Source organism: Musa acuminata, chromosome BXJ2-8 (assembly GCF_036884655.1).
Source record: "Musa acuminata AAA Group cultivar baxijiao chromosome BXJ2-8, Cavendish_Baxijiao_AAA, whole genome shotgun sequence".
NCBI classification, from domain to species: Eukaryota; Viridiplantae; Streptophyta; class Magnoliopsida; order Zingiberales; family Musaceae; genus Musa; species Musa acuminata.
Genome location: NC_088345.1, coordinates 30,947,939 through 30,960,517, shown reverse-complemented (window position 1 = coordinate 30,960,517; position 12,579 = coordinate 30,947,939). Strand labels below are relative to the sequence as shown.

Sequence of the window (12,579 nt, the reverse complement as noted above, 5' to 3'; positions counted from 1 at the left end):
CGATGCAAATTTGTGGGATACCCCAAGGAAACTTGTGGGTATTATTTCTATCATCTCGAGGACCAAAAGGTCTTTGTAGCTAAGATAGCAGTGTTCCTTGAGAAGGAACACATTCTTGACGGAGATAGTGGGAGAATGATAGAATTGAGCGAGGTTGGAGAACCAAGCTCAAGCACCACCCTACAGCCCGAGTCTGTTCAGGTACCTAATACACAAGTATCAACTTTACGCAGGTCTGATAGAGTATCTCATCCTCCTGAGAGATATGTGGGACATATTAGAGCAGAGGATGTAGAGGATATTGATCCTCAGACCTACGAGGAGGCTATTATGAGTATAGACTCCGGGAAGTGGCAAGAAGCCATGAATTCTGAGATGGATTCTATGTACTCTAATAAGGTTTAGAACCTAGTTGATGCGCCCGAAGGTATTGTACCCATCGGTTGCAAGTGGATCTTTAAGAAAAAGATTGGAGTAGATGGAAAGGTAGAGACCTATAAAGCAAGGCTAGTGGCTAAGGGGTATCGTCAAAGGCAATGTGTTGACTACGACGAAACCTTCTCACCCGTAGCAATGATAAAATCCATCAGAATTCTATTGGCTATTGCAGCACACTATGATTATGAGATTTGGCAGATGGATGTGAAAACTGCATTCCTCAATGGGAACCTCGAGGAGGAGGTGTATATGATGCAACCTGAGGGATTCGTGTCCAAGAACTGCCCAAATAAGGTGTGTAGGTTGCTTAGATCCATTTATGGACTAAAGCAAGCTTCCCGAAGTTGGAACATAAGATTTGATAAGGCAATCAGATCTTATGACTTCGTTAAGAACGAAGATGAGCCTTGTGTGTACAGGAAGGTAAGTGGGAGCGCTATCACCTTTTTGGTGTTATATGTGGATGACATCCTCATCATTGGGAATGACATAGGAATGCTATCCATAGTAAAGGCTTGGTTATCTAGACACTTCTCCATGAAGGACTTAGGGGAAGCATCCTATATCTTGGGGATTAGAATCTATAGAGATAGATCCAAGATAGAAACCATTGTCAAAAGGTTTGGCATGGAAAATTCCAAAGGGCAAACATGAATATGATACCTTATGCCTCAGCAATAGGGTCTATCATGTATGCCATGCTATGTACTAGGCCTGATATAGCGCATTCTCTGAGTGTCACAAGCAGGTATCAGGCAGATCCAGGCTTGGAGCACTGGAAAGCAGTAAAGTGTATCCTTAAGTACTTGAGAAGGACTAAGGATCTTTTACTAGTATATGGAGGTAATAGCCTTAAGGTTGAAGGCTTCACTGACTCAAGTTTTCAGTCTGATGTCGATGATAACGAGTCGAATTCAGGGTATGTGTACACCTTGAATGGAGGAGCAGCGTGCTGGAAGAGTTCCAAGTAAGATACCACTGCTGATTCGACCACAGAGGCGGAGTACATTGCTGCATTAGATGCAGCAAAGGAGGGAGTCTGGGTGAAGAAGTTCATCATAGATTTGGGAGTCGATACAAATAGCGACAAGTCGACTTCCTTATATTGCGACAACTATGGGGTGATTACTCAAATAAGGGAACCCGGGTCTCATCAGAAGTGTTCTGAGGAGGTTCCAGCTTATAAGAGAGATCGTAACCCGAGGATATGTAGTAGTGGAAAGAGTTCCATCCGAAGATAACATTGCAGATCCACTGACAAAGCCATTCTCTCATATTGTCTTTGAGCGTCACAGGAGTCTGATGGGGATCAGACACATAGGTGATTGGCTTTAGGTCAAGTGGGAGATTGCTAGTCATAGGTGTCCAGCAAGCCAATCACATGAGTGATGGCACGTGTGACTTGATACAGAATCTTTTTGCTTATTATATTTTGGCGTATATCACTTTATAACTATTGCATAAATGCATATATATATTGTGATGTCCTTGGATTTGTGCAATGGGAATCGGATCGTGATTAGATCACGATAATGAGATCGATTCACCTTTAAACACATATCCTAAATAATCCCGGTCATAGGTTACTCGAGAGGGACATCGTGATAACCGGATAGACTGGTGTGCTGTATACCCGTCCATATGATGGATGCAGCTGGTCTCATAGCTGCTCGTGTAGAGACACTAGGGATACAGTACAGGTGCTAATTAGAGAATGAGTTCACTGATTGATCCGCTTACGGAATGCTGGATGGTTGATGATGCCTTATTGTCAAACAGCGATTCCGTAGTCCTAGTGGTGTATCTGGTCCTTAGACTTGAGACACCAAGGATGTCCTGTATGAGTGCTCCACTCTTTGATACCAGACTTATAGGTTTGGCTGTCCCAGATCTAGTACAACTGGTCATTGGGAGTGGTAGTCGACCTTACGAGGGCTATTGAGTGTTGATAGAGGATCATCCACTCTCGGCGTCATGAGAGGAATATCCCATGTGTTCTTGCTCAGACAAATCCCTGGCCAGGGTCATTCGGGTTGAGAGAGAAAGAGTTCTCCGGGAGAATCCGATTAGAGCGAGACTCGAGTAGAAATCGTTTGGGTCTGACAGCACCATGCTCGATATACGGTCTCTGGGATATTAGATGGATGAGGGACTATAGGTACATGGTAACTAAGGACAGACAGGTCCAATGGATTGGATTCCCCTGTATCGTCTGGGGACTACGGCGTAGTGGCCTAGTACGTCCGTAGTCGATGAGTCGAGTGAATTATTACAGAGATAATAATTCACTGAGTTAGAAGGAGTTCTGACAGGTATGACTCACGGCCAGCTCGATATTGGGCCTAGAGGGTCACACACATATGGTAGGCATTGCGATGAGTAGAGGTTCGGATATGAGATATCCGACGGAGCCCTTGTCTTATTGGATGCAGATCCAATACCCACTAGGGAAGGACCCATTAGGGTTTGACACGGGATCTCTATAAATAGGAGGGATTCACAGCCTCATAGGCTAGAGTCTTTGCTTGCCTTTCCTATTCTCCTCTCCCTCTCCACCTCAGAGTAGGCCTGGAGATTTGAGGAGCGTCGTCACATCCCTACTGTGTGGATCACCACTAGAGAGGAGGACGCTTGACCTCCTTCACCCTCTCCTAAGGATCTGCAAGAAAACAGGGATATACGATCTCCCTAGGTAACACAATCTCTATACGCAGTTTTGTGTTTTTGCGGATTTTTGCGCACCAATCTTCGCACGACGACGAACATCTTTTGGGAATCGGGGATTTTTGTTTTCTTATTCTTCCGTTGTGCATATGATGTCGCCCCCCATGATTTCCCAACACATATAACTCATAGTCGAATGGATCTAGATATCCACCATTTAGCAACTTTTGAATCATTCCCTCATGGATGTAACCTAGCCTACAATGTCACAGGTATGCACTGTTCATCTCATCTCGTTTCTTTTTTGACACATTTACATTCATGATATGTGGAGTAGTGTCTAACATAAATAAACCATTATGCAATGTTCCTTTCGTAATGATCTTAATATCTAATAATATCGAACAACCATTGTTCTAAATATTTACTAACTGTCAAACATGAAATGGAGATAATATTTTTGATAATAGAAGGAACAAAATAACATGCATCTAATGTAATAAAAGCAACACCAGGCAGATGGAGGGCGACCTCGCCAACAGCTACTATAGTAACTTTTGCTTCATTACCCATCTTGAGGTCCATCTCGCCTCTCTCTAGTCTCTTAGGCCTTGCTAGAACCTGCAACGAATTGCATATATGATAAGCACTACTGGTATCCCTCCAAGCTTTTGTTTCGCCCTTTCTGCAAGGTACTCTTTGCAGTTCCTCTTCCAGTGCCTATCTTTGCCACAGTGGAAGCACTGGCTTTTATCCTCTGCTAGGTCTTTCTTAGCAACCTTTGCTTTACCTGATCTGCCCCTTGCCCTTTCCCTTCTTAAGAGACCTTTCTGCTTTCCTTTTCTTTCTGGTCTCACTAGTGTAGAGAACTGGCTTCTCTTTCTTAATAGTACTCTCTGCCTCCCTCAACATATTGAGGAGCTCTGAGATAATCACCTCAAGCTTGTTCATATTAAAATTCATTATGAACTGTGAAAAGGAATCTGGTAGGGATTGAAGCACACTGTCCACACATAAGTTTTCCTCTAGGACCATTCCTAGACCTGTGAGTATCACTATCCACTCAATCATCTTTAGAACATGGTTCTGAACCGATGTCCCCTCAGTCATCCTAACGCGGAAGAGGCTCTTGGATATCTCATATCGTTGAGTCCTTCCTTGTTCCTCAAACAATTTGCAGACATGTAGGAGAATGGATCTGACATCCATCTTTTCATGTTGTCTCTATAACTCAGGAATCATAGAGCCCAACATATAGCACTGAGTAAGAGTGGAGTCATCAATGTACTTCACATAGCGAGCAATCTCATCCTCACTTGCCCCTTCTTTGGGCGCAGGCATCACTATATCAAGGACATATACGATTTTCTCCACCGTAAGAACAATTCTCAAGTTACAGAGCTAATCCGTATAATTTGGACCAGTGAGGCGGTTGACATCAAGTATGCCACGTAAGGGATTTTTCTGAAAATAAAGATGCAGCAGAAATGAATAACATGCAGATTTTGCAAGAAATAAACTATCAAGATATGGACTTCTATCTTAATATGCTCCCACTATTTTACTAACGAGTCACGTGACACCCTCAGCACATGAAACGAAAGTCTCCGGCAGACTTCTAGTAGGGATCAAGATCCAATCAGCGTCTTAGTGTAACCTCAAGGGACTCGATCAATCACACTAAGCTTAAAAGGTAGGCAACTCTTGCCGATCACAACTCCTTGTGATTCCCGTCCTGTTCGGCCTCCGAATCACCATGGCCTCGAGGGACTCGACCAACCATGATGCTCGGTTAAGTCAACACCTTCGTTACAAGATGAGTCTAATTTGATGATATACCCTCGAGGGACTTGACCAAGTATACCATGCCCTCAGGTCACCGGTGACATCTTTATGTCGTAAGTAAGATAGCGAATCGCGATATAGGTGAGTCTCGAGGGACTCGACCAACTCAACCTACACCGGGAATCAGTTCCTACTTATACCGATAGAAGGCCACGTGGGTCAATCTAATTGTCTCACATTTACCGACTTAATATTATCGAGAGAGATATTTCTATGATTTGGTCTCCTAATATGACATGTCACACATATACATATTTAATATATATCTACATCGCATGCAAATATATATACATATCTAGTATGTGTATAAGCAATCACACCAGATGATCATGAACCACAACCTAATGTGATTAGGCCCGAGCCAGTAGGCCTAATCACTCACATCAAGATCCATGTGTGCAACGGTGCATCTCCAAGCCCTGTGATCGTTCATCTCATCCTCGTCGGTTCTGTCAACATCTCGATGCATCTTCATGCATCGCGATTATCCGTCTCGTGGGTCCCGCTATCGCATCCACACTCCCGCTGCGCCTCCTCATGTGATTACAACTTAACCATAGGCACGCAAGCCCGATAATAAACGAGAAATATAATGGAGGCTCACAGACCCCAATAATAATAATTACAAGTACACACATCACACGGTCCATGATCATCCGTCCACACATCATACATCACATGTATAAATAATCATCATCATGTAGGACTACTAGATAATGATAAAAATAATAATCAACTAAACCTTTTAATTAATTGGTATTTTATTAAATCAGGGACATATAGGAAATTTTCTGAATTCATAGGGGTATTTTCGTAATTTAGATAAAGGACAGAATTTGAATTTCCAAAATTCACAGGGGTAAAATTGTCTTTTTGCCCAAGAATGCCCTAATGCCCTACTCCCCTACTGCCGCCGCCGCCGCCACCCTGCTGGTGGCGGCCTATGCGGCGGGGCGAGGGCGCTGCCCTCGCTTGCAAGCGGCACGCCAGCTGGCGGTGCCGCCGCTGCGCGTGGGGGCCCCCGCGGGCGGTTTTGCTGGCGGGGCAGCGCTCGCAGGCGGTGCTGCCCCTGCGGGCGCTGCCGCCTCCGCGGGCGGTTCTGCCCGCGGGGCAACGCCCGCAGGCGGTGCTGTCCCGCCGGGCGGCTGCCCCTGGGGGGGGGGTGGTTTCGCCCTTGGAAGCAACGGCGGCAGGCGCCACTACCCTGAGGCACCTCACCCCGTGGGAGAAGCGGCCGCAGGAGCCTCTGCCCGCGGGCTGCCAGCCCCGCCGGACGTAAGCCTGCCGTCGGCCGGCTGTTATAGACGCAGCCCCTGTGATGCCTGCCTGCACGCACGCAGATCAAGGGCAGCAACTATTGCTGCACTTTTCGCTTTTGCGTCAACAATTTTGACGTCAAAAGTTTTTCCTAAACACAACACACGCAGTTCAAAACCAATCATTCGCACGAACAACCTGGCTCTGATACCACTATTGGGAAATCTTCGGGGGCGACATCAGATGTGCAGCGGAAGAACAAGAAAACAAAATCCCCGATTCCCAAAGAGATGTTCGTCGTCGTGCGAAGATTAGTGCGCAAAATCCGTGAAACTTAGAACTACGTATAGAGTAGATTGTGTTACCTAGGGAGCGTATATCCCTGTTTCCTTGCAGATCTTTAGGAGAGGGTGAAGGAGGTCAAATGTCCTCCTCTCTAGCGGTGATCGGTGATTCACACAGTAGGGCTGCGACGATACTCCTCAAAACTTCAAGCCTGCTCTAAGGTGGAGAGGGGAAGGAGAATAGGAGAGAGCTCTGAATCCCTCCTATTTATAGCGGTCAAACCCTAATGGGTCCTCCCCTAGTGGGTATTGGATCTGCATCCTATAAGACAAGGGCTCCGTCGGATATCTCATATCTGAACCTCTACTCATCACAATGCCTACCATATGTGTGTGACCCTCTAGGCCCAATATCGAGCTGGCCATGAGTCATACCTGTCAGAACTCCTTCTAACTCAGTAAATTATTATCTCTGTAATAATTCACTTGACTCATTAACTACGGACGTACTATGCCACTACGCCGTAGTCCCCAGACGATACAGGGGAATCCAATTCATTGGACCTGTCTGTCCTCAATTACCATGTACTTATAGTCCCTCATCCATCTAATATCCCTTAGACCGTATATCGAGCATGGTGCTGTCAGACCCATACAGTTTCTACTCAAGTCTCACTCTAATGGATTCTCTTGGAGAATTCTTTCTCTCTCAACCCGAATGACCCTGGCTAGGGATTTTTCTAAGCAAGAACATATGGGATATTCCTCTCATGACGCTGAGAGTGGATGATCCTCTATCGACACTCAGTAGCCCTCGTAAGGTCGACTACCACTCCCAATGACCAGCTGTACTAGATCTGGGATAGCCAAACCTTTATGTTTGGTATCAAAGAGTGGAGCACTCATATAAGACATCCTTAGTGTCTCAAGTCTAAGGACCAGATATACCACTAAGACTACGGAATCGTTGTCTGACAATAAGGCATCATCAACCATCCAGCCTTACGTAAGCGGATCAATCAGTGAACCCATTCTCCAATGAGCACCTGTACTGTATCCCTAGTGCCCCTACACGAGCAGCTATGAGACTAGCTGCATCCATCATATGGATGGGTATACAGCACACCAATCTGTCCAGTTATCATGATATCCCTCTCGAGTAACCTATGACCGGGATTATTTAGAATATGTGTTTAAAGGTGAATCGATCTCATTATCATGATCTCATCACGATCCGATTCGTATTGCACAAATCCAAGGACATCACAATATATATATGCATATATGCAATAGTTATAAAGTGATATACGCCAAAATATAATAAGCAAAAAGATTCTGTATTAAGTCACACGTGCCATCACTCACGTGATTGGCTTGCTGGGCACCTATGACTAGCACCCAAGAGGATTCAAATTTGAGCTCCAAATTTGAATTCTCTTGGGTTCCCGAAGTTGGCGGTGCCATCGCCTATCGGTGGCGGTGCCATCGCCTATCAATATCATATTGACCGTTAACTGACGGTGCCACTACCCGACCTTTCGGGTGCTGGGCGATGCCACCGTCCAGTCCAACGATGCCACCACCGGACTTCTCAGGTGCTGGGTGGTGCCACCGCCCAATCCGGTAGTATCACCGCCCGATCCTCGGGTTTTGGGCGGTGCCACCGCCCAATCCGATGGTTCCACCGCTCGGTCCTATAGGTCACTAGATGGGCTTCAAATCTAGCCCAAACTAGGTAATATCGGGCCTAGTTGGCCCCTAACCAGGATAAAGGATTATCTCTTAATCCTAATCCTAATTATATGCAAACTACACAACTGAAAACTTAGTCCTAAGCAAGTTTTCAACCGACAAACGTTGAGTCTCCTTCCGGCGAGCTTTCCGGCGATCTTCCGGCAGACTTCCGATACACCCTCGGATTTCTTCCGATGGACTCCCAGCAGGTTCCCGATCTTGTGGCGAGTTCGGCGAGTAGCCGAGCCTTCTCGGTGATCTCCATGAACCTCCGACAATCTTTTCGGTGGACTTCCAAAAACTCCGACAAGTCCCCATTTTCTTCTCGGTTGGTTCCAGCATCATCTCTGACGAATCTTCGGACTCTCGGCGGACTCTCGAACACCCATCAAACTTGACTCCGGTAGACTTGCTTTATGTCTTCAAGCTATCGTAGTTAATCTTGCACAAGTAAAGCAAAACTTCGATCTACAATTACTCTTAAGCAATCAAGTTGTTCGGCATGTCATTGGTCCTTCGATGCTTCGTCCGATTCTTCGGTGCATCGTCTTCTCTTATGGCCTGTTGCCCAATCGACCAGTTGACTCCGCAACTCCGATATCTTTGGTGCAATACCCGCTCTTCTTGGCTCAATGCCCGAATCTACGGCCCGAAGCCTTCTATCGATATGTCGACCGATCCACCGGCCCGATGTCCAATCTTCTAACATGTTCCTCCAGCACAACATGATTTTCCTGCTATAATTGTCTCATCCTGATCGAAGCATCCTGCGTTACTCAAAACGCAGATTAAATCATAAACACATATCAAACGATTTCATCATCAAAATATAAGATTCAACATGTCTATCAATAATCACTCAAAATATCACTGCAAATTGAAACACATCCATCAAGAGATTAAAAAATATTTTATAAATATTCTTTTCTTTTTTAAAATAACATATAGTACTTGTCAAAGTGGTCCTACAAGCAGCACGTTTTGTAGTAAGATTTGAAGCAATTTATCAATAATTAATAAAACTAAATTTTCACCAAAATTGAAAGAGATGTGTTCGGTAGATATAAAATTTGCTAATTATTCTCTACTTTTTTAAGAGAAATCTAAAATACTTGAGAAGGGTTAGTTGCATACAAAAAACTTTGACATTGGTTTTTTAAAGACTCCTGAGTAGGATGTTTTTGATGGGGATATAAAGAGGAATAACCTTTGTATATGAACAAATACTAGAAGACCATAATACGCAGCGGAATTAAATAGAAACACAATCAAACAGAACACCAAGATATACGTGGAAAACCCCTTCAATGTGAAGGGTAAAAACCACGGGGCAAACTAGAGATAATCCACTATGAGAATAATGAATATACAAATTTCAATCTCTTGCCCTAAACCCTAGCAACAACCACAAGAGAATAACTGGGATACAAGGATCACGTCACTGCCCACAATATCTAAAACCTCCCCAAGTAATCACAACAAGAGTCAACTGTAGATTTGATCTAACCTGAGATGAGAACACTGCTAGATGATTGAGAACAGTCTCTCTGCGTTGTCCTTGTCTTCTTCCCTTTCTTTCTCTTCCTTTTCTGCCTTATTCTCCTTCTTCTCTTTAGAATCCCGTGGCTCTCAAGATCTGCCTCGTTGCTGCCTTTTTATAGCCTTTTTCTGCTTCTAAAACGCAGCCACCACACCCCCCTAATCTTAATTAGGGTTAGGTTAAGAGGGGGTGTGGGTTGTGGGCTGCCCTAGCCCACATGGACTGAAAATGGGCTATCAACCCAACAACCTCCCCCTTCAGCCCATAAGGGAGGCTGTCCCATGACTCCTCAATGTGAAACCATGCCGACCAGCTGTCGGCATATCTCCTGTCTTTCTTTTGGTAAGGTCTTCGTCAACATGTCTGCTATGTTGTCATCTGTATGAATTTTCTGAAGCTGCAACTGCTTCTCTTCAAATACATTTTGAATCCAATGGTATCTAACATCTATATGCTTTGATTTGGAATAAAACATTGGGTTCTTACACAAATGGATGGCACTCTGGCTGTCACAATGCACCACATAATTTTTCTGTTTCAGCCCCAATTCTTGTAAGAATTCTTTCATCCATAACATTTCTTTGCATACCTCTGTAGTAGCAATATATTCTGTTTCTGTGGTAGAGAGAGCAATACACCTTTGCAACCTGGATTATTATAACACAGCTCCCCCTGCAAAAGTAAGTACATAACCTGAAGTAGACTTTCTCGTATCTATATCTCTTGCCATATCTGCATCTGTGTAACCTGTCAACACATGTGGTCCATCTCCAAAGCTTAAACAAACCTTAGAGCTCCCTCTGAGATATCTAAAAATCCACTTCACTGCTGCTCAGTGCTCTTTGCCTGGATTTGCAAGAAATCTGCTAGTAACACCCACTGCATATGCGATGTCCGGCCTCGTATATACCATTGCATACATTAAACTTCCAACTACTGAAGCATAAGGAACCTTTTGTATTTTCTCCTTCTCCTCATCACTTGACGGACTCTGTTCTGAGCACAACTTGAAGTGACCTGCAAGAGGAGAACCAACTGGTTTTGCGTTGCTCATATTGAATCTTTCCAATACATTCTCGATGTATTTCTCCTGTGACAACCAAATCTTCTTGTTTTTCCTGTCACGGAAAATCTGCATGCCTAGTATTTGCTTTGCTGGCCCCATGTCCTTCATTGCAAAAGACTCACTCGGTTCCTTCTTCAACCTGTCAATTTTAGACATATCTTTCCTAAGAATAAGCATGTCATCAACATAAAGTAAGAGAATAATAAAATCCTCACCAAACCATTTGTTGTACACACAATGATCTGAAGTCGTTCTTTTGTATCCATTTTCTATCATAAATGAATCAAACTTTCTGTACCACTGTCTTGGAGCTTGCTTTAGCCCATACAAGCTCTTCTTCAACTTGCAGACAAAATTATCTTTACCTTTGACTTTGAAGCTTTCTGGTTGCTCCATATAAATTTCCTCCTCCAAATCACCATGAAGGAAAGCTGTCTTCACATCTAATTGCTCAACCTCCAAGTCCTAGCTAGCAGCAATACCAAGAGCAACACGAATAGAAAACATTCTAACAACAAGAGAGAAAATCTCTTCAAAGTCAATACCTTTCTTTTGACCAAAGCCTTTCACAACCAATCTAGCTTTGTACTTTAGTTGAGAACAATATTCTTGAGTCTTCAACCTAAAAACCCACTTGTTCTTCAAGGCCTTCATTCCATTTGGTAGCAGCACTAAATTATAAGTGTGGTTCTTCTGAAGAGCATCCATCTCTTCCTGCATAGCAACTAACCACTTCTCTTTCTGCTCACTTTCAACTGCTTCCTGGTAACTCTCTGGTTCAACTGCATCAGTAAGCATCACATACTCATCTGTAGAGTATCTTCTGGAAGTTTGACGTTGTCTAGAAGATCTTCTCAACTAAGGTTCTGCTGGAACTTGCTCTCCTACTTCTTCTTGCTCAACATGTCCTACAGGTAGATCAACATCAGGCTCTACACTATCTTCTTGCACATCTCCCCAATCACCATGATATATTGGAGGAATAATTGGGTCACAATCTGCTAATCCTTCTGCAGAAGTCTTGGCCTGTGTCTTCTTCTTCAAATCTTCAAAGGTTTGATCCTCAAAGACGACTACATCTCTGCTTCTGAATACCTTCTGCTTTTCTGGATCCCAAAGCCTGTAACCAAAACGATCATGTGAGTAACCAAGAAAAATACATTCTTTAGACTTACCATCCAGCTTGGACATCTCATTGTCTGGAATATGTGCAAATACACGACAACCAAATACTCTCAAATGCCTGTAGGAAACATCTTTCTCTGACCATACATGCTCTGCAACATCATCATCTAGGGCTGTATATGGTGATAAGTTGATCACATCAACTACAGTCCTCAAAGCCTCATCCCAAAACCTTTTGGGTAGCTTGGCCTGTGAAAGCATACATCTAATTTTTTCCATGATGGTGCGGTTCATCCTCTCTGCAATTGCATTATGCTGAGGTGTACTAGGAACTGTCATCTCATGTTGGATCCCATGTGACCTGCAATAGTCATTAAACAATCCTGTATACTCACCACCATTATCTGATCTTATGCATTTCAATTTCCTTTCTGTCTCCCTTTCAACCCTGGCATGAAACTCTTTGAAGACATTAATAACCTGATCTTTGGTCTTCAAAGCATAGGCCCAAACTTTCCTAAAAAAATCATCTATAAAAGTGACAAAATAAAGTGCACCACTTATACTAAGAACATTAATAGATCCACCAAGAGTTTTTGTCCTCAAAGGACCACATACATTTGTAT

At 43.8% G+C, this 12,579-nt stretch overlaps 1 protein-coding gene across 1 annotated transcript; it reads left to right on the top strand.

The window, feature by feature from the left end:
• Window positions 1-5,838: 5,838 nt before the first annotated feature.
• Window positions 5,839-11,814, top strand: LOC135620379 (uncharacterized). The gene is made up of 2 exons (XM_065123309.1): window positions 5,839-6,222; window positions 11,743-11,814. The coding sequence occupies exons 1-2, from the start codon at window positions 5,839-5,841 to the stop codon at window positions 11,812-11,814; spliced, it is 456 nt and encodes a 151-aa protein (XP_064979381.1).
• The last annotated feature ends 765 nt before the right edge of the window (window positions 11,815-12,579 follow it).